This window comes from Conger conger, chromosome 6, assembly GCF_963514075.1.
Source record: "Conger conger chromosome 6, fConCon1.1, whole genome shotgun sequence".
In the NCBI taxonomy this organism is placed as follows: domain Eukaryota; kingdom Metazoa; phylum Chordata; class Actinopteri; order Anguilliformes; family Congridae; genus Conger; species Conger conger.
Window position 1 is genome coordinate 30,207,697 of NC_083765.1, and position 20,188 is coordinate 30,227,884.

At 43.1% G+C, this 20,188-nt stretch overlaps 1 protein-coding gene across 1 annotated transcript; it reads right to left on the bottom strand.

The window, feature by feature from the left end:
- Positions 1-218: 218 nt before the first annotated feature.
- pdcd4a (programmed cell death 4a) lies at positions 219-19,933 on the bottom strand. Its single transcript, XM_061245573.1, has 12 exons — positions 19,693-19,933; positions 19,471-19,554; positions 11,655-11,963; positions 11,321-11,418; positions 10,409-10,522; positions 9,961-10,182; positions 7,808-7,905; positions 7,132-7,246; positions 4,170-4,277; positions 3,766-3,876; positions 3,279-3,418; positions 219-2,371 (listed from the first exon to the last, which is right to left on the bottom strand). The coding sequence occupies exons 2-12, from the start codon at positions 19,505-19,507 to the stop codon at positions 2,320-2,322; spliced, it is 1,404 nt and encodes a 467-aa protein (XP_061101557.1). The 5' UTR covers positions 19,508-19,554; positions 19,693-19,933; the 3' UTR covers positions 219-2,319.
- Positions 19,934-20,188: the final 255 nt, after the last annotated feature.

Below are 20,188 nucleotides of genomic sequence, written 5' to 3' on the forward strand. Positions count from 1 at the left end.
TGCCTGAACCATAGAGAAGCAATCCGTAGCCTCCGTTTTGGAAGCGTCTCAGATCTCTCGATGTCTGGTCATCGCATCTGGAAAAAATCTATGCAATTCAACAAAGCAATAGCCTAAATAAATTACATTATGTATACAGCAATAACTCTAAGTGAACTACAGGGAAATAACAATGCTTATTTTTTTTCCACCAGGTAACCAAAAAGAACACAAACAAGTGAAAAAAGAACTTTTATTGAAATAATTACAATGTCCAAATGTACTGTATTTGCATGGGTAAAAGTTACAGAAAAATGGCAACAAAATAAAGCTATTTTTCCATTCCATTACAGAGATATGACAATGGCTTTCAGGGTTTTAAGAGATTTTTGGCTACCACATGAGTCACCATCATAGACATACTGCATCTGAACAAGAATCCCCAAAAAAGCCTTCAAACAATGAAGTTGACAGGTTTAAAACACGCTACAAACATGCAAAACCTGCCATTAAGACATTCAGATTTTAGGTATTTAAGTTTGGTTTAAAACCAACACCACCACCAAATTAGCCATATGCCAAGTGTTATCACCAACAGTTACAACAGGTACCTTAATCAAACCATTCAGATCTCTTAAATCTTTAACAGTAATGTGTGACAAGCTTGTTCATTTATTTATTAGGGGTTACAAAAACCTTGTCCTCACAAAGTTTTAAGATTTGTGGCTTTTCACTTGCATATTAAGGGTATTGGTGTACGCACGCACAAATATAAATCGGATTTTCCCCACCCGATCCTACTGACGGTGGAAAATGACAAATCAATGTAAGAAATGGACAACAGGAAAAAGATCAGATCCACTGAGAATGGCAGTGAGCATAAGCCACGCAGTGAAGACTCACCAACGTCTCAGTCACTTATGGGACACCAATCTACTGGCTGGGGAAACCATCATCACCATGAACAAATACCAACACCACTTCTGCGGTGTCAACATTTCCTCATTTAAATTGCTTTTGATGACCTAATCTGATGAAAAATCATTGGCTACCATCTTTAACAATGAAAATTATTATCAAAAGCATGAGTGTTACTCATATAACAGTACTCTTAAGAAAACCCTAGTTTCCCAACGAGGCCAGCAAGAGTTTATACATCACTCCAATAATGAAGGGCTGAGACTAAAATCCAATAACCAGTGGCTTTTGTCATTATACTTGAATTAGAAAATTATTTTTTAAACAGATTTTCTTTTCTTTTTTTAAATAGGTGTTGAGCTTGTGAAATGTCCCAATTCAAAATAAAGGCATCTTGGCTTGATTTTATCACATAGTAATATCGTTGAGCTAGTAGAAAACATGTTCAGTAAATGTTCAGCAAAAGCAGGTCATGAACAGCAGCTTTATACAAGGATATGTTTCTTCTCCGTGTCGATTATGCTCACCCGCACCCAAACCCTGATGAAGACATGTAATGTTCAAACATCCGTAAAATAAGAAGCAGGGCTAGACAAGAGGAATGTGCAATTCTTTATATATATGTTTTTAAATATATGTTTTGTGTAAATATGCACTAATTAGTCAGCACCTAATTCCACTTGGGCGTGTGTAGCAGACGTTCTTGTATGGGTTATACACAGCCCTTCAGCAGTGCTGTGTTTAAGAGGCGGCATCTCTCTGGAAGTACGGGTGTGTGGAGACAGTGTGCGCACAAAGGCCTGAGAATGGCAAACAAAGAATGGGCCACAGAAATGCGCACAGCACAAAGGAAATGCCCTACAGAAAGCACAACGCACAGAAGCACATTGCTGGTCCCACAGCAGCACACCGGCATGGGGATATCGCCCTGTACTCTGTAATGAAGCGACACTAATATTGTCACCCAATAAAAACATATCTGAGTCAAATTATTGAAGGGAGAGGAAGTGACACAAAGTGCTTGCGATTCTGTTTTTTTTTTTTTTTTTTTTTTTTTAAACATAAGAACTTCATAATCTTACAAGCAAGGTACATGCAAAAAAAATACACAAAGACAGACACCTGTGCAGGAAAGCAGCATGAACAAACAAAAACCCCCATGCCCTCCTACCGCCCAACCCCCCCAAAATCCTTCCCCTCACCCCCACTTTGTACAAACACCCTTTCCTGTTTGAACTCAAGAAAAAAAAATTCAGGAGACAACTGAACGTAAACCAGAAAACATTTGGAACGAAAACAAGTATCCAGAGAGCTAGCCCCCCTCCTGCACTGTAGCCCCTCCTCGTGAACTGCCGTGGATATGTGGGTTTTGAGCACCTGCAGCACAGGTGGGGGGGGGGGGGGGGGCGTTGCTTCTCTTCTCTAGTTCTTGATCTTGCCTCCGTCACCCTCGCTCACAAAGCGCTTGCGCCCCCTGGTGGACAAACCACAATCACCACAGCAGGAATTTACAGCTACGTAGTAACCATTAACTGCATATTTTGGATGATGAATGCTTCTGAATGGGTGATAACTACAAAGCGGAGCCTACAACTTATCCTACAGTTACACATAACAGAATAAATCATATTCACTGTAGTGTAACAGGAAAAAATTAATTTAAAAAATCAAACCTTGTTCAAATCTCAGACTGAGAATTAGTGTTGTGCTCTCTAAACAAGATATTCTATATGAAATTATTCATAATAGTCAGTAATGATCAGGTAATAATGAAGTATATACACTCAGTGAGCCTTTTAGGCATTTATTAGACATTTTTTTCTGCTGTTGTAGCCTATCTACGTTGTGAGTTCAGAGATGCTCTTCTGCATACCACTGTTGAAATGTGTGGTTATTTGCATTACTGTCACCTTCCTGCCAAATTTGTGTCTACTCCACTGACCACTCTCAGTAACAAGTCACTTTTTCTGCTAACTAGATGTTTTTTGTATTTCGCACCATTCTCTGCAAATTCTAGAGAGTTGTTTGTGAAAATCTCAAGAGTTTCTGAGATATTCAAACCACCCTGTCTGGCAGCAACAATCATTCCACAGTCAAAGTCACTTAGATCACATTTCTTCCCCATTCTGACGTTTGGTCCGAAAAACAGCTGAACCTCTTGACCATGCTTTTATGCATTTAGTTGCTCCCACATGATTGGCTGATTAAATATTTGCATTAACAAGCTGGTGTACCTTATAAAGTGCTCCGTGAGTGTATTAGAAAACCCAAGACATGCACGCAGGAAACAATGCCATTAAATCATTATTGGACACAGCATCAGAGACTGTACAAAAGCTCCAGAAGCATTGCACCTGGCTTTGTACTGCAGACTCACTAACCTTGATGGACAGGCGTCCCGCAGATGTTTTGTGATGACTGACTCCTGGTAACACAGGTCTACGAATGTTTCGAGGATGGTGTGGGCATGGGGCACATCTAGAGTGATATCTGGCAGCTCCACGTACACACGATGGAAGCCCTGGGGTTACCAAACAACAAGAATGAAACCGAAAGATTAACAGAATAAAATAACTTTTCATATTCCCTTTCCCCCTGACTGAAACAGCTTGCATACCCAGACCTGAAATAAGCATATGCACATCTGAGAAAAGATGGAAGTTTATTTACTCAATTTAATTACAGCCAGCATCCATTCTGACACAGTGACACCTACACTGAGAGACACAGTAACACAGTGACAGATACAGTTAAATATAGTGAGTGACAAACACACTGGTCAGTGACAGTGACATAGCATCAGTGACACACTGGCAATGCAGTGGCACAGATTGGCTGTTTACGCAAGACTGGCCATACTGCACATACCCTGTTCATCTGGTCCAGGGTGATGAGCCCAGTTTTCCAAAAGGCCTTGAGTAGCTTCACCATCATTTGGACAGCTGTCTCCCCTTTGGACTCCAGAACCATGACCACAGCCTATGAGCCAAGACAATCCACCCATGAGCTTACCCAAAGCATTTTGACAACTGTAGTTACCTTAGACAGGTCTGGTGACAACCATACATTACTCTACAATAGCCACTTGTTCCTTTTGTAATGAGAGACGATACTTTTACCGCCTGCAGATTGAACACCTGCTGTTTTTGAGTTTTGCTTTCGCGTATGTATATCAGTGTAGAACATGGCTGACACCAGATGTACTGTTAAACCCAATGTCTGGGTGGTTGGCTCTAAAATACCCGTGTTATATTTTGAGGGGGTGTCTGTACCTCGTAAACGAGCTCGTGGTGGAAGTGAGGCACCTCAAGATCCCGCAGGCAGTGCTCTGCCTCGGACACCTCTCCTGAGACGAGGTACTCTTTAAGCAGCAGATTCATCTGAAACACACAGACACACACACACACACACACACACACACACACACACACACCCAGACACAGACACACACAGACACACACAAATGAACATCACTATACAGAGGAGACATTTCCTTCCTCTGCTACACTGTTTTTTCAATAAATCATCAGTACAGGTTGTGTGGCAAGAGGCAGGAAGTCACTGTATCACACCAGGGTCTCTCTTCCTGGCACCAGCCAAAAAAATACATGCAAATAGGTTCAAGGTACGTGCACAATTCACACTCAGCATCCTGACCATTTCACAGCCTAAAATTATGCTGTACTTTCCCCCATACAGTGTGGCATAGCTATAAACCAATCACAACGTGCAGCCCAATTTGACACTGAATAATGAAACTGGACCGTTTTGTCTCCAGCATTCATGTCGCACGAGGGCAGTTTGGAATCTGTAACACCTCAAGGAACTGTAACTCAAGGACGGTTTAGACAGACAGGTCTAGGCTCTCCTGGCACAGGGTGTAGGGTCCTGGGGGTGAGGGGGGTTGTGGAGTGATCCGCTGGCTTCTCTAGACAGTTTTTACAGACTAAGTATGAACTCCCAGACGGCTTTGATAGCAGGATAAGAGAAAGAGATTAACTCCCAGCACCAACAGCAAAAATTCTCGTAACACCCAAAGTACACCAAGACTTTCTGCAGCTCTCCTGGCCTCTCCACTGCCCTCACAGTGCAGCACACAACAGTAGCAGACATACATATCACCTGTTCTGCACAAGCCTTTCTCCAACCAAAGTAATAAACATGAGGGGAAATTGGAGAAGACGGGCAGCACAGACCAACTCAAAGTAGCAAAGCTTTAGGCTCAGACCATAAGGCAGGAACTTTAATCAATGTCAGAGGCAGGGACTTTAATCAATGCCAGAGCATGGATCTGAAGGAGCGGCCGCCTTTCCCCTGCAGCGTAACAGCCGGACAGGAACGCCACCCTGCCAGGTCATACGCCCTGCCAGGTCATCTGCTGCAGACAAACAAGTGCTTATGTAACAGCGTGTACTGCCAGCTCTGCCCTGAGTGTATGGATACAAACACATACACACACACTGAAGAAGCACTCACACATACACATACACATACACACACACACACACACACACACACACACACACACACACACTGAAGAAACACTCACACATACACACACACACACACACACACACACACTGAAGAAACACTCACACACACACACACACACACTGAAGAAACACTCACACATACACATACACACACACACACTGAAGAAACACTCACACATACTCACACACTGAAGAAACACTCACACATACACACACACACACACTGAAGAAACACTCACACACACACACACACACACACACACAAGAGCAAGCACAGACACACATACCGAAAACTGCTTTTTCTGATTTAATATTTCATTTTCTGTTTGTAATCAAACAATTCATACATGGTGAAAGTGCAGACTCGGAGCTTTCACTACAGGGTATTTTATACATTTTACTTTCACCGTGTAGTAACAAAAGGACTTTTTATATGTAGTCCGCCTTTTCAATGTTTGAGACATATTACCATAATGTCAAATAAGAGTCATGTTTTGTTTGCATTTGGTTGCATATCCTTTGCATGCCATGACTTCCTGATGTCTGTTGCCTATCAACATCAGAGTCTGGATATCTGATTTTCCGGTTGTCCGACAAGCAATAGTAAATTACAGCTGTAATGTACAGCTGATACAGTATGGAATGGAACACATTTCTTGGCTAAATGGCTTTAAGTAATCAATTCTTTCAGCATCCACTGCATATCTGACAGCAGCACAGCTGTTTGAGGCTCATTTGATACCTTGAACCCTTGATGACTTAATTTGCAGCTAAATCTCGTCCCACCCCCAAATTCGCATAGAGATCCATACAAATGCAAAGAGATTTAGTATTATATTAGTATACATGCATCCAGTATCTACACGCTAAACCGCACACACGCATGCACGCAGACGCATGTGCACGCGCACAGACACACACACACACACACACACACACAGACACACACAGACACACACAGACACACACAGACACACACAGACACACACAGACACACACGTGTGCATGCACGTGCAGACAGGTATTATTCAAGCAGTCAGGCAGTGGGAGGGAGGGCTGGTCTTACAGGTCTGAAGGATTGCGTGTGCTGCTACTCTTTATACGATCTGACAGCTCTTTGTCTCAGAGTTTGAGCTCCAGGCCCTACAGGTCCAGAATGAGCGGAGAGTGAGCAGCTGACATGGCTGTTTGGCACAAGCCTGACAGCTGGCTCGCTTCCCGCTGCGATGTGCCAGCTCCTGGTCGTACTTCATACGAGCGGAACAGACCCTCAGAGAGCCGGAGATAGTGTCAGTCCTTTCACCTAATCCTACATCAACCACTCAGATCACCCCATCATCACAACAGGCACTTATCTACACAGTGGCAGACATCACATGTAGGATACGGGCAAAACACATTTGTCTAATGTGTAGAAAATGCTGGGAGTAGTGAATCGAGGGGTGACGTTAAGATGGTTTTGGTGGCGCTGCTGGGTGGCTCATCGTGTTCAGGCATTATTCTCATTACCATTCTCCAGTATGGAAGCCCGACAGCCTATCAGGGTGATGGCATCGCACGGGGTTAGGGAGGATTCAATCGACTGGAATCTGCACCTCACTGTTCCCTATTGACCCCCTTCGGTTGACAGGTCACCGGATTCATGACAAAATGAGGGTAAAACCATTTTCAGCACCAATTCAGAATGTGCCCATTTAATACAGTCTCCACCCATTTGGAACCTTACTCCACCCCCTCCTACCTCTTTTATGAGGTGTTTGACAGGTCTCTGGCCGCCGCCCACTCCCCATACGTTGTCCAATCGCACCATCTCTCTTTTCATGGACAGCAGCACAGCTGCCCGGTCCAACGCCACCCTGAGAGAGAGCACAGTTCAAAGGTCATGAGACAGACATCCTCAGCATTACTGTACTACCTCTAACATACTCTAATATTACAGCACTTAAACAGGTCAAAACTGTAATAAAAAGAGCAATAAAAAGTGCATAAGGGAGTTTGATTACAACAGTTATTCTGATTTATTTTTTTCCCTACTGACTGTGTATCGTGCACTGGTCTTGAACAAACCAAAGGTTTCTGCTTCAACAACATGACCTGGCAAGCTGTTGCAACCATTATCTCTCGTGTCTAATTATCTATTATTTATTATACAGTACACCCAGCACTTTAATTTGATTGGTTTGAAGGGAGTAGTACAGTCTTGCACAAGTAATAACACATTATATTTCACTGAGCATATGCTGGGGTTATTTAGATAGCATGTAAACATTCACTAATCTCGCCTCCGAACCACAATTTCTTTAGCAACAATCTCCTAGCGACAGCTTGCTGGCTCATGGTGTTTGAGCGCCTGAAGAGCGTTTATGTGGTTAGAGCTGCCGGCTTTCACGTTCGGTCTCGTGCAGACCGCACCTCACCTAGCGTGGTCACAGTCCACCCGGCCTTTATAGCGCCCCAAGAATTCCATGGGAAGGGCGTGGTCGGCGACCGCCCTGGCAATGAACTGGCCCAGCATCTGCAGGTAAGGCGGAGACCAGGTCAGACGCAAGCCATTATAACGCAACCGCTCCCTGATTTCACAACGGCAGACTTCTAGCTGCATGGCTCCCAGTATCTTTTACAATTGTCTACTTGTCTACGAAGCTCTGAATGGTTTAGCCCCTCCTTACATTTCAGACCCGCTGTTGTTTTATGTTCCATCACGAGGCCACTGGTTTATTAATTGTTCCCCACAGGTCACAAAAGAAAATTGGGTATGCCACTTTTAATCTTTATGCCCCTAAATTATGGAACACCCTGCCAATTACTATCAGAACGGCTAGCTCAGTGGACATTTTTAAACAGCAACTGAAAACCTTTTTTTCTTATATCAGCACTGCTTTTTAAAATTCTCTCCTTATTGTTAGTTTTTATTCCTGTAACAGCACTATTAGTACTGTTCTTGTTATTTTCTCCTTGTTGTCTTGTTTTTATTTTTTTAGCTATATCTAGCAGCTTATTTTTATTTCTTGCTTTTAAATTTGTCAAGCAGCACTGTTTTTATGTTGTATACAGTGTTGTCATTTGTTGGTTGGTTGTTGGGAATGACATATTCCCACAATCAGCATCATCTCACTAAGTGTTTGTCTTATTTGTTTGTCGTTTGTATACATTTCTACAATCACAGAGCTTATCATATTATTTCTGTATTTTCTTTTCTACAACGTATACAATTTATAATTCTTTGTAAGTGGCTTATTATCATTATTACTATTCTTTATCATTGCATAATACAAGATGGACGCTTCACCATGTACCTGCTCGCTGTCGTTCTACCAATAAATGGCTTACAGCAGTACAGTGGTGAGAGCACTTGGTTGTAGCTGACAAGCGTTGGTGGAGAACGAGGTGAAACTCGCTTTCCCCCCATCCATGCTCTTAAATTATGCTGGAACTGACTCACAGTTACTGTGAGAAAACACCGTCACTCAGTCTCCGTGGAGACGAAGGTGAGAAGAGATGGGAGTCCCGACCCCGCCCTCTACCTCCATCACTGTGGAAGACACCAATACCAAAAGACCTTGTACAGTCATTTTCCTTTATTTGAAAATGAAGCTAAAAATAAAGCTTGCCGCTGTGTTTTTCCAAGCCGGTTACCATGTACACTGACTTCATGGATGAGCAGAAAGCAAGCCATCTGACAGTGAACATGTCTGATGCATACCACAGAGGCCTTCTCAATACAGTGGGCATTTTACAACATCGAATTGAAATTCTATTTCTTCAAAAAATGTTGACTGTTTTGTGTAATACAGGGAGAAACTAGTCTTTTGTACTTTATATAATCGGCGCCATTTGGCCAATACAAGGCCTACCAGCTAGGAAACATGATCTCACATTATCTGCATAGCTCAGAACTGGGCAAATTCTATTTTTGTAAAACTTCACCGCTGACTGAAAATCCGGTTTGACTACAGTTTTGTGTTATTAGCTTGCACTGCACCAACGAGGGGTCGGCTGCCCGAACAGGAACAGAGAGACAGAGCCAAACTGCTCACCTGAAACCAACAGGAGAGGAGTCAGAGGAGTCAGATTCCCTGAACCATAGTGCTGCTGCCCACTCAGTAGAAATAGATAGAAAGCTCATCACATCAAGATTCAACAGGTAAGAAGAACTTAGAATCCCTGCTGTAATAAACATTTCCAACTAGTTTAATTTTCCACGGTTCTATTAACATTATATAAAGAAACCATGGGGTGCATATTGTTATGACACTTTCCAGAGTTTCTATGGCTGTGAATCGAACAGGACAACATAATTGTTAATCATGGGAGAATTTCTGCCAAGTTGCTCAACAGTGACCCCTCTGGTCAGTTGAGTGCTTGCAGTCAGTGTGCCATCTTTCTCAGCTACAAAGTCAATTCAGTGGATTCCCGACTCAAACGTAGTGACTGCTGACTTTGTCTAGTGTGTGGGCCGTCAGCATTAATTTACAAAGCTACAGCTGGCAACAGGGGGAGAAGAATTAGTGAATGATGCAGAGCGCAGGTGTACTTTTTTAACATACACCACATGGCCGTCTCCCTGTACCTGAGGGGCCTCTGGTGTGTCCAGGATGAGGTCTGGCAGGTCCTGCAGCATTTTGTCAAAGGCCCGCGCCATGTCATCCTCAGACAGCCCCTTTCCCACCAGGTCAGAGAGCAGGCGTGAGGTCAGCTCCCGGTGACTGGCCTTTCCCTCCAGGGACAGAGACACCGCGAGAGAGGAGAACTCGTACTTGTTGGATCCCAGGTTCAGCTCTTTCAGTAGCATCTGAACACACAAGCACACGAACACACAATGAAACACATTCACACTCCCACGTGCACACACACAGACATAAACACATGCACAGGCACACAGGCGCACACAGGCGCACACACGCACACAAACAGTAAAGAACCAGCAACCTTCAGCACACAGGGCAGTAAATGCAGGACACAGAGTAAAGCTTTGCTTTAATTGCTAAAGCTTTTGGGTTTTTGGGAAGAGGACCCACCTGCACCTCTCTGGTGTCTCCATGCTCAAAGTACTCCTGCACAATGGGGTTGACCGTCTTCTCCAGGTCACGCTCGTCCAGCTCTGGCACCACAGTGGCGTAGACCGTGTCCCCCTTCAGAGAGCATAATCACGGTCACCGTCCAAACAGCGGTCATTCGCTCAGTTTAACTGGCCAGCCGCACAAGAATCCCTTGCAGAAACAGACCACTTCTGCACAAAGGTGGGCCTTTTCTTCCAGACACTCATGACTTTCAATTCATTTTCCTACAGCTTCAGATACACAGAAGGATCTTATCATTATTTAAACACATTAAACCAGCACTGGTGATGGAGTAAAATGTTTGAAACCAAAGAGTCTATCAATGCAGGAATCCACAGAATAGCATGTAGCATGTAAGTCCTTTCACTAAGAAATGCTTGAGCCAACACGACCAACGATGCAAATGTCTGCAGGAAATGGGAGGGGAAGCAGAACCTTTAATGCTTTGACCTTCTTCCAAATGAAAGGGAGGTTTTTAAAGAAAAATGGGGAGAGCGAGAGAGGGTCCGTCCATTAGCGAAGCTGGGACTCACTGCTCTCATTTTCCTGTTTTCCTTTTTTACTTTGTTGAGCAACCCATCTCAGGGGAAGAAAAACAACCTTTAGGCTGGCCAAGACACAACTCTTTCAACACAATACCACTCCTCCTCAGCGAGACGCACTAACCCCTCTCATTCCAAACACCACAACACTGCCTTCAAGAAACAAGGACAGTTTTACAAGAAGATGGAACACAGAAGAATAATAATCTCTTATGTTGCACATTGTGCGTCAATAATTCATCAATAACCAAAACTTGACGTTTGCCTGGGTGTTACTATTATGTACATATAATTTTTGGTCTGATGACATCAAGGAGTTGAGGCTCACCTGTGCAGCCTCGTCGTAGTTGGGGTCCCTGGCGTCAGGCTCATCCATCTCATAGACCATCCCTGCCACCCCCCATACCCCTTTACCACCAGCGCCACCTGCGCCAAAACACACAACTCAGTGTTGAGAAGAAAAGGTCTTCTCAAAAGGGCTTAAACTAATTATTCCGAAAGGTCATTTTAAGAGAATGTGTCGAAGTAATGGCATAGTATATCAAGAAAAAAACAATGACAAAACAAACTGATGAGTTTGGCCTTACAACTGATATGAAACAAAATGCGTATTTTCCATTTCCGACTAAAAGAAATCCACAGTTAATGCGGAGGCAGCGCACCTTTCTTGGGCAGGCCCCGGCCCTTGCCCATGCGGGACTTGCGGTCGTTGCCGTTGAGCTTGCCCTTGGGGCTGTGGGGGTCGGAGCCGGGCTCGCCGGGCGTGTCGGACAGAGACTCGCGGGCTGAGTCCCGGGACGAGGTCCTGCGTAGCCGGCGCTTGGCCTTGGCCTTGAGCCTGGCCTCGTGAAGAGCCTTCTCCTGCGGCGTCCAGTTCCCATTGGCCTCCGCCTCACCCAGCCCCTCACAGTCCTCCACGTAGGCCTCGTCCACGTCTGCGTCCCGCAGGTTTCCCTCAAACAGGAACACGCCTGTCACAAACGGACAGCCAGGTTAACCCATGACATCGCTAAAACAGGGTAAACGCACCAATTCACGTAGGTGTGGATGTTCTGAATTAGCACAGCCAGTTATTTTGTGGAATAAACATGAAAAACTACTAAACTATAAACATTTGCAGTGCATGGATTCCATGGAGGGCGCTTAAGCCTGAAATGTCTTAAAGAATTTGTACAGTACTTATTTTGTACAGGTGTCCCACCATGTCCCTGAATAGACTGCATGTTAATGGCCTTTATGGGTCTCCATCTAATAGTTTATACATACAGCTGGTCAAAAGACCTGAGATGGCCTGCAACCATTAACATCCCTGACAGTTTTCCCCATGTCTGTGTCAACTGCGAAAATGTGCTAGGCTATTATCATAATAGAATCACGTATAATGTTTTCCCCAACAACAGCATATTTTCTTTTCTTTTTGAAATTATCTCAGAATTATGTCCATTTTGAAGTGCTGAGTGGCCAGTGTGTAAAAGGCACTAAACGTAAAGATAAAGGGATGTACATACTATGAAGTGTTCAGATCATGCAAAAAAAATATACAGACAAGGAAACATTGAGACAAAACACAATGAGAGTGATTTGTATGATGTTGCATCATAACCACAAGCAGGGAAACCCGGTCAATGACTCAAAACAGAACAGCACATAACAGTACAATCACGCAGCAAGCAGACGCTCTCATCCGAAACGCAAAACTTTCCAGGGGCTCTAGGTGAAAACCAAAACGTGTTCATTCTGATCTTTCCTGTTCTCAGACATCCTCATTCCGTCCTCATATTCGCCGCAATGTTAACACACAGCAAACATTGCAGCGAACAGTAGAAAGGCATTTGTTGTTATAGATCCAGAGCCGTGAGAGGAGCCTGGACAATGACCAGGGCCTGTTAGTTATACAACATCTGCAATCACTGAAAAATGGTCAGGTTTGTGTGTGTGTGTGTGTGTGTGTGTGTGTGTGTGTGTGTGTGTGTGTGTGTGTGTGTGTTTGCGTGTGTTTCAAGTCTGCACTGCATACCTGAGTATGCAGCCTGAAGAATATAGGCTTTATTAGGCTTTGTAAGGTCAGCTTGCATCTTTTGACCTGAATCTACTTTTTCAAGATAGCAGGTCCCTTATCTAAAACAAACAAATGGAACTCTTGTCTCTAGGACCCACCCTTTTACTGGCTCAAACCATTATCAAGCCAATAATGTTGACACAGACGCAAAAGCACTCCACTCCTTTATAACCCTTTAGCTGCTCTAAAGTTGCCTCTCTGTGATAACTCCTGCTCAGGCTGGTCTTACGAGAGGCGCCCATGAGATTAAGCCTGTCAAACTGACATTATGAACATCTTGTCTTTCCCTACTTCAGATAAACTGCTCATGCACTCCTCTGTCTGCTTGTAAGATGGGTTGAGAAGAAGGGAGGAAGCAATTTGAATATTCAAACTTTTTCCATTTTTTCCAGCCATTATGAAAATGTCTCAGTGCCGATCACGTCAATGGAGAAAAAGAAAAGAAAAGGTTAAAACCATTTACCGAGACATATATAATTGCACATGAGAAACATTTAATCAGATATCCGGAGGAGTAGCTTGAGGTGTTCCAACAGGTTTTGGATTAGCAGTGAGTGATATGTTAATATTCATGCAAAAATTAAAATGCATTAATATTAGCCTGAAGCATTATGGTAGATTTACATTGAGCCCAAATAACATACAGTAACCAGTCGTGAAACGCTAACCAGGTTGAGACTACTGCATTGTCATGATAACACTGAGAAAAGTCAGTCAGTCTGACACATCGCACCGTACAGGTAACATTCCTGTGCTGCTTTCAACTAAAGCAGCAACACGCTGTTCAATTTCTCACAACGAACGCGCTCATCAGACCAGTCACACCCAGTGGAGCATGGCACTGCCCGCCTCACCCAGCAGAATCACCTCATGCTCCTGTTCATTTTCAAAAACAGGAGAACAGGGACTCAACTAGTCAGGAGAACAGGGACCCAGCCATGACTCTTTCTTCCTCTCCAGTTCATTTCAGGGGCTTGCCAATTCTGAACACATGAGGGATTACTAACCACAATATGTATCAAATACCTGATTGACATTTCATCAGTTGTGCAGTCTGTCAACAGTCTTGGAATTTGAAAACCAAAGGGAATTGGAAACCTAAGTCTAAGAGGAAATTCAAATAGTACAATTCTGCACCTGAAGCCCCCCAGGGGAATACTTCCAATGAAATTGTCAAGGGTTGGACAAACATTCCTGGCTAAGTCGCCAACAGCAAAATAAATACGTTGCTGCAAGGGAGTTGACCGTTTCTATATCAAAGAGAAAAGAAACTCATTAAAACCAGTGTTGTGTTCCACATGAATCTGAAATGGCATTATAAGTATGGAACAAGTATGAGGGGCTACAGTCTCACCACATCGGACCGCTGAAGATGACAGCAACTGTCGTATCCATATTACCATTGCCCAAGGTACAGCTAACTGCTAAAATAAAGAAATTACTTGAATAAATGAGGGATACAAAATATTCAGAAAGCAGATACTCCCACGTTTGTGTGATTCCCGAGTTGCTAAGCAATTAACATCCCAGCATGCTCACGGTTGTGTGCAGAAACGGTGGGCAGGCCCAGCTGCCCATTATTTCGGTTAACATATATAGAAGAGATCTCAGCGACTCTGAAAGAGCGGTGGCTCTTGGCGAAGGTTTGGAAGGAGCTTCACTGACAAAAACATGTCAAAGTTTTAAGCAACCCTGGCTTGTAGATGTTGGCATGGACCTCTGAGGGAAAGATATAAACTAGAGGCAACTGTGATTGAAATTGCTTACTCCTCAACCATAATCCATGCATTGGTTTGAGATGCAAGGCAGTAACTGAATCAGCAAACTACAAATAGCTATCAAGCTCGGATATGTGCTGTTGTGAAGTTCAGTCCGTTGAGAACTTCACAAAGAGGGATGCTATAATTGGTGTTTCATTTGTTTTGGCAGTCACATGCAGGAATGACTTTGACCATAATATACATCTCCCTCCACCTCTGGCCTGCCAACGCAGGTTCCAGGAATTACAGCCACGACATTCCCAAGAATCCGTGGTCCCTTTGGGGAACCACGCTCCACTGCTTTAACCACGGTTCACACTCACCCTGCCCCTATGCACCTGGCCTGGATCATTCACAGCTCTTTTCATAAACTGTGTCTGGGATTAGGATTAGGAATCAAATCTGCACAACCTGGGTGACGGTGCCGTAAGGGGAAAATGAGAAGTCATAGAATTATTATTATTACTATTTTTTTTTTTAAACCAACAAGCTGTCCTCAACATGCAACGCTTGAAGCTGTTCCCAACAAGGCCCTTTTTTCCCCTATTTAGTTGGCAAGCAGTAGGCATGTCTCCTTACATAAGGTGAGGCCCCAACCCACCTAATGAATTAATACCATGCCTGTGCCTCCCAGCTTATTAATGCTGCCTGACATATACCCAAATATGGAAATAAAATGTATTTGACACACAAACCCAACTGCATTCTGCACTCTGTGTCACAGGTGCATTGTTTAATTTTACTGGTGTGAATAACAAGTGTACTAATAAACCATCATTTCTGCTATTCAAAACGTAGAATATTTTTGTCATGTGCCACCGCTGAAACCTTATTTGGATCCAAAGCCATAGTTTGCAAGCTACTGACATAATAGATGTAACAAGTAAAAACCAATGACCTTACCTACAGTCCATGCATATTTATGTCAGTACACCGTTTTACTGAGAGATGGTAACATAACTATCATAAGTCATAAGAAAACAATGGCTTAAAAATGAAAAAACATAAGGAAACAGATAAGATAAACCCCCCGTACGAAAAAAATGTATGTCTAGGGAACTAGCGACAATGGATATCAGTCATTGGTCAGAGATGCCAAAAAATGCAGAATACACTTAGAAGTATGCAATGGATCGCCTGCAGCCTACTATACATGTCTTCATTTCTAAAGTGGTACAACTTCACAAATATAAAGGATAGCTTTTAACTGGTGCAAGGACTCTTAAGATACTGAGTGACCTATACCCCCATACCACCTGGCAACATTCCCTGACAAACTGAAACCCAAACATACATGAGTAAGGAATGAGCTAGTGATCAGCACTGGACTGGCGGATCTTAAACCACAACCTTTTTTTTAAAGCAACTTTTTACAATTCAGCTTTGTAATCATGTAGACATATTTTTCGTAGCCTCATATTAAGGAAGATATTTTTAGTCTTGTGCTAACATGGAGCTCAGAACAAGCTCAGTTGCGTTTGCCACAATTAGGCTGTGGTTATTCACTTTAAGTCAGTCCACAAATGGAAAATAATCATAGCTGCATTTCAAGACCAGCCAGCATGAACTGTGAAAATGCCCTGACCGTGTCACATGATAGGCAAAAAAAAACAAAAAAACAACAACTGACAGTTAAATGGCCTTCTATTTCCACCTGTGAGCACGTGGTTTTAATGGAACAGGAAAAACAACACCGGGCCTCAAGACTCGAGCTCTGAGGAGGAAGTTCAAACAATAGCCTGACTCAACAAATGACTTGCGCTTCCCTCCCCCAATCTACTGTTTACACTTTTAAAATATATGCAGCCAATGTGTAACAGAGGAAGAGGGCAACATTGCTGCAGACACACAGGCACAAACAACCATCGCTAGTCCCTTCTGACAGGACCACACAAAATGTCACTCATTTTAGTCGCATGAGCCCAGTCCTTGAGTCTGTCATCAGCCCAAATCTGTAATCAGCATTATCCACTCCCCCGACACACAGCTCCGACAGAATCCTCCCCTCCGCCTACAGATACCTCCAAAAACCACTTAATCACGCAGGGACCAAAACGCCTGGCTTTACCCAAAGAAAATAAAACTTTCAGACCAACCAAAACAAGCATTAGCCAGCAAAGCAAAATACACCAAAACAGCAGGCAAACTGTAGAATGTCTTAAAGATTTCCAATGAGCAGAAAACAGAATACAGAGTGCAGAACAGGATTAAATTTTGTTTCACAATTTCCTTGTTACTGCAGTAGTCATAGACGTATGCCCTTCTGTTCTGTCTATAATCCCCCCCGCAGACAGGTAACCCAGCGGCACCCAGGAGAAAGATTATACTCATCTTAATTCCACTTTAACACTTGACATGGCAACCATGGTGGAGAACACAAACTAAACAAAGAACAACTAGGTTGACAGACAGGATTTTCCTCCCCAACACTAAAAGTGTAACCATGAATAATGCACTCAATAACCATTCCAGAGACTGGCTGACAGTGGTCAACTGGAGCTAACACTTGGGGGCATTTCAGAAAGGGGATAGGTTTGCACTGCAGGGAAGTAAAGCAAAGTTCTCACTGGGCTCGTAGGACTGACCTAGTGCCACAGAGGACACGCCTGCTATATGCAACCCACAACCCACAAAAGTAAAAGTGAGCCTGCCTGTACTGCATGAGGCAGAACAGAGAAAATACAAATCTGACTTTATCTTCCAATTCCATGGCAGGCGGCCAACATCTCACCAACAGGATTAATTCATCCCTGTGAACTGTAACCCACACATTGCAATAGAAAGTACATACACTAATTTTGGTTCTTACTAACTTTGAACTGAGATGTAACTGCATTATGAATTACACATGCGGCAAATTGTACAGGGAAAATAAGACTAGTGCACAGAGGCCAGATGAACCAGCAATGGGAAAGTACAGTTGGAAGGAAAGGGATACCCCCGAAGGTCTGCATCCCGCTTTACCCTCTCCTACCAAGAGAGGTTATTTCCCCTCACTCATCACATAATGGTGCTGTAGTTCCACAAAGGAAGCTACAGCAGCTGGGAAGTCCATTCGATTCACAGTGCTCCTTTTACAATGAAATGAATAACCACAATTTATGGCATTGCAAGGGTTAAATTATTTTGGCCATTCAGCCGAACTTGCAAAACCAAGTTCTGCTGGTTTTTTGGCAGTTATTTTTTCTCCCCTGTGCATATAAAAGAGCCTTTGACTGCATGAACATATTGGGGAGGGCAAGGGTGCCGTTTAATCAAAGCAAGGCCAACAGAGTTCACACATGCCCACTACTACAGTGACCAAAGATTCAAACTCATGCAATGTGACAAAACAGGGGTGGGGAGAATACAGGTTCACACAGAATACAGGTTCACACAGCTTGACTCTTTTACACACTCATGTCAAACCTGAGGGAAATGAGTGGAATTGTGGGACAGCATGTCTCAATATTTCTCATATTTCTCTATGGCTTAATCCAATTTTAGACTGCAGGGAAGCCATTAGGAATATAGAGGACAAAATGTACAGCGAGGTCTCCACAGTGCATTTTTATAAAGAACCTGAATGAATCTGTCCAAAGCATACACTGGCATAAGAAGCTACATACACATCAGTTATGTAACATCAAGCACAACAAAGCCATTGGTTATATAAGAGATCACTATTGGTTTTGTAGGCAACACATACCTTACTTGGTTATACATGCCAATGTCACTCATAAGGCAAAACAACAAGACACAACCCGTATAATAAACAGAACGTACCTAAAGAAATGTCCTAAACAAGTTAATCTTACTAGGCGACAATGAGTGTTCCGTGTTCAAATAGAGCAATGTATGACGAATGCATATGTTTAGAATGCAAAGCTGGTCGCAGGCAGAATCGGTTTCGAATTCAGAAACAGGAATCTAACAAACCAACGTTTCCGCCCAGATATTAGCTGAATTTCCATACCTTCGGTGACAACTGCATCTCTGCATTGAGGAGGCGTGGCCGCTCAATACAAAATTTAGTGGCTACGTCACAGATATGTCTTTGGACAAAGGCATTTTAACTGATCCAACCGAAAACTAGAAAGATCGATAGAACAGAAACAATCGTATTTATTGTTAAACTGGTGTCGGTGCATATAAACACAAGTAGTCGACGTTGGAGAGCGGCAGAGGAAGCGTAATAACAAGGAAATGGCACCAACACTGTCAGTCACAAAGCCGTGACAATATGTTGCAGCGTTAATGCAGAAGGATAATTGAGGATTCATTTCCATCTACGTCCTTCAACGGGCCTAAAAGTTGTGCAACACAACACGAGTTCGTGCAAAAGCAGAAGTAACTGAATGGAAGAGCACAACATAACGTTACCCTGGTCTCGAAAGAGTTACACTGAACCCTGTTCCTAGACGTGTCCCTACATAAGAAAAGTATCTTTAAAGCAAGACAATATATGCCTAAATGCTGCGAAATGCTAAATAAAATCGCACCTCGGCGAATTAATTTTCACGGTAGTTGGAAATCGCACTGTTCAAGCACATGGTGGACCCAGCCTGCAAAAAACTACACCCCCACCCAAGAAACAATAGTTGACACTGAGCGTCGAGCGTTCGCATTTTTCCAACACTTGAATGTGTTCACCAGAATGTGCTCAATTGTTAAACTCACCATCATGTGCGTTCAGAGATTCCACTTCAGTCGCCATTCTCTCGTCCACCGTTCCTTAATTTTTTATTACCCCAAGACCTTTTTCTGACAAGAAAACAAAACGCAGAGGCATGACAAATGCAAATATATATACATATATATTGCTATATGTGCATTTTAATATTGTAAAATGTATGCATGAGCCACTGCTTTACAATAATTTTCGCTTGCAGATTACCTCACCTTTCTCCAGCGCAGCCAGCTAGCTCGCTGCTTTTAGCAGATAATAGCCAGCTAGCTAAAACAAATAGCTAGATAGAAATCAGCTAAAATTATGCACCCGTATTTTTGGCTAGTTACTAAAGGAAAGTAATTTTGCACATGTAAGAATAATTTTGAACAGAGAAAAATGTTATGTGGCTAACACAGAAAATGTGCTCATGCACCCTCAAAGTGTGAATTTCTGTGAAACGTAAACAGAATGTTTTTAACTTTGGGACACTCGATGAATCACATGGTGAAAACGCGCTAGAGGAGTGGCTGAAATGGGGGCAGGAACTTTTCTGTTTCGGCCAATCATATCCCATTAGATATTGAGGAAATCGACTGGCTGTACAGAAAGTCTTATTTTTCAAGGGATCATTTTACGACTGGACTAACAAATATTTTTGGGTTATAATGGTTATAGTTGCTTATAATGTAACTTTCACAGCCTTCCCTATTTCTCCTACTTTTTGAA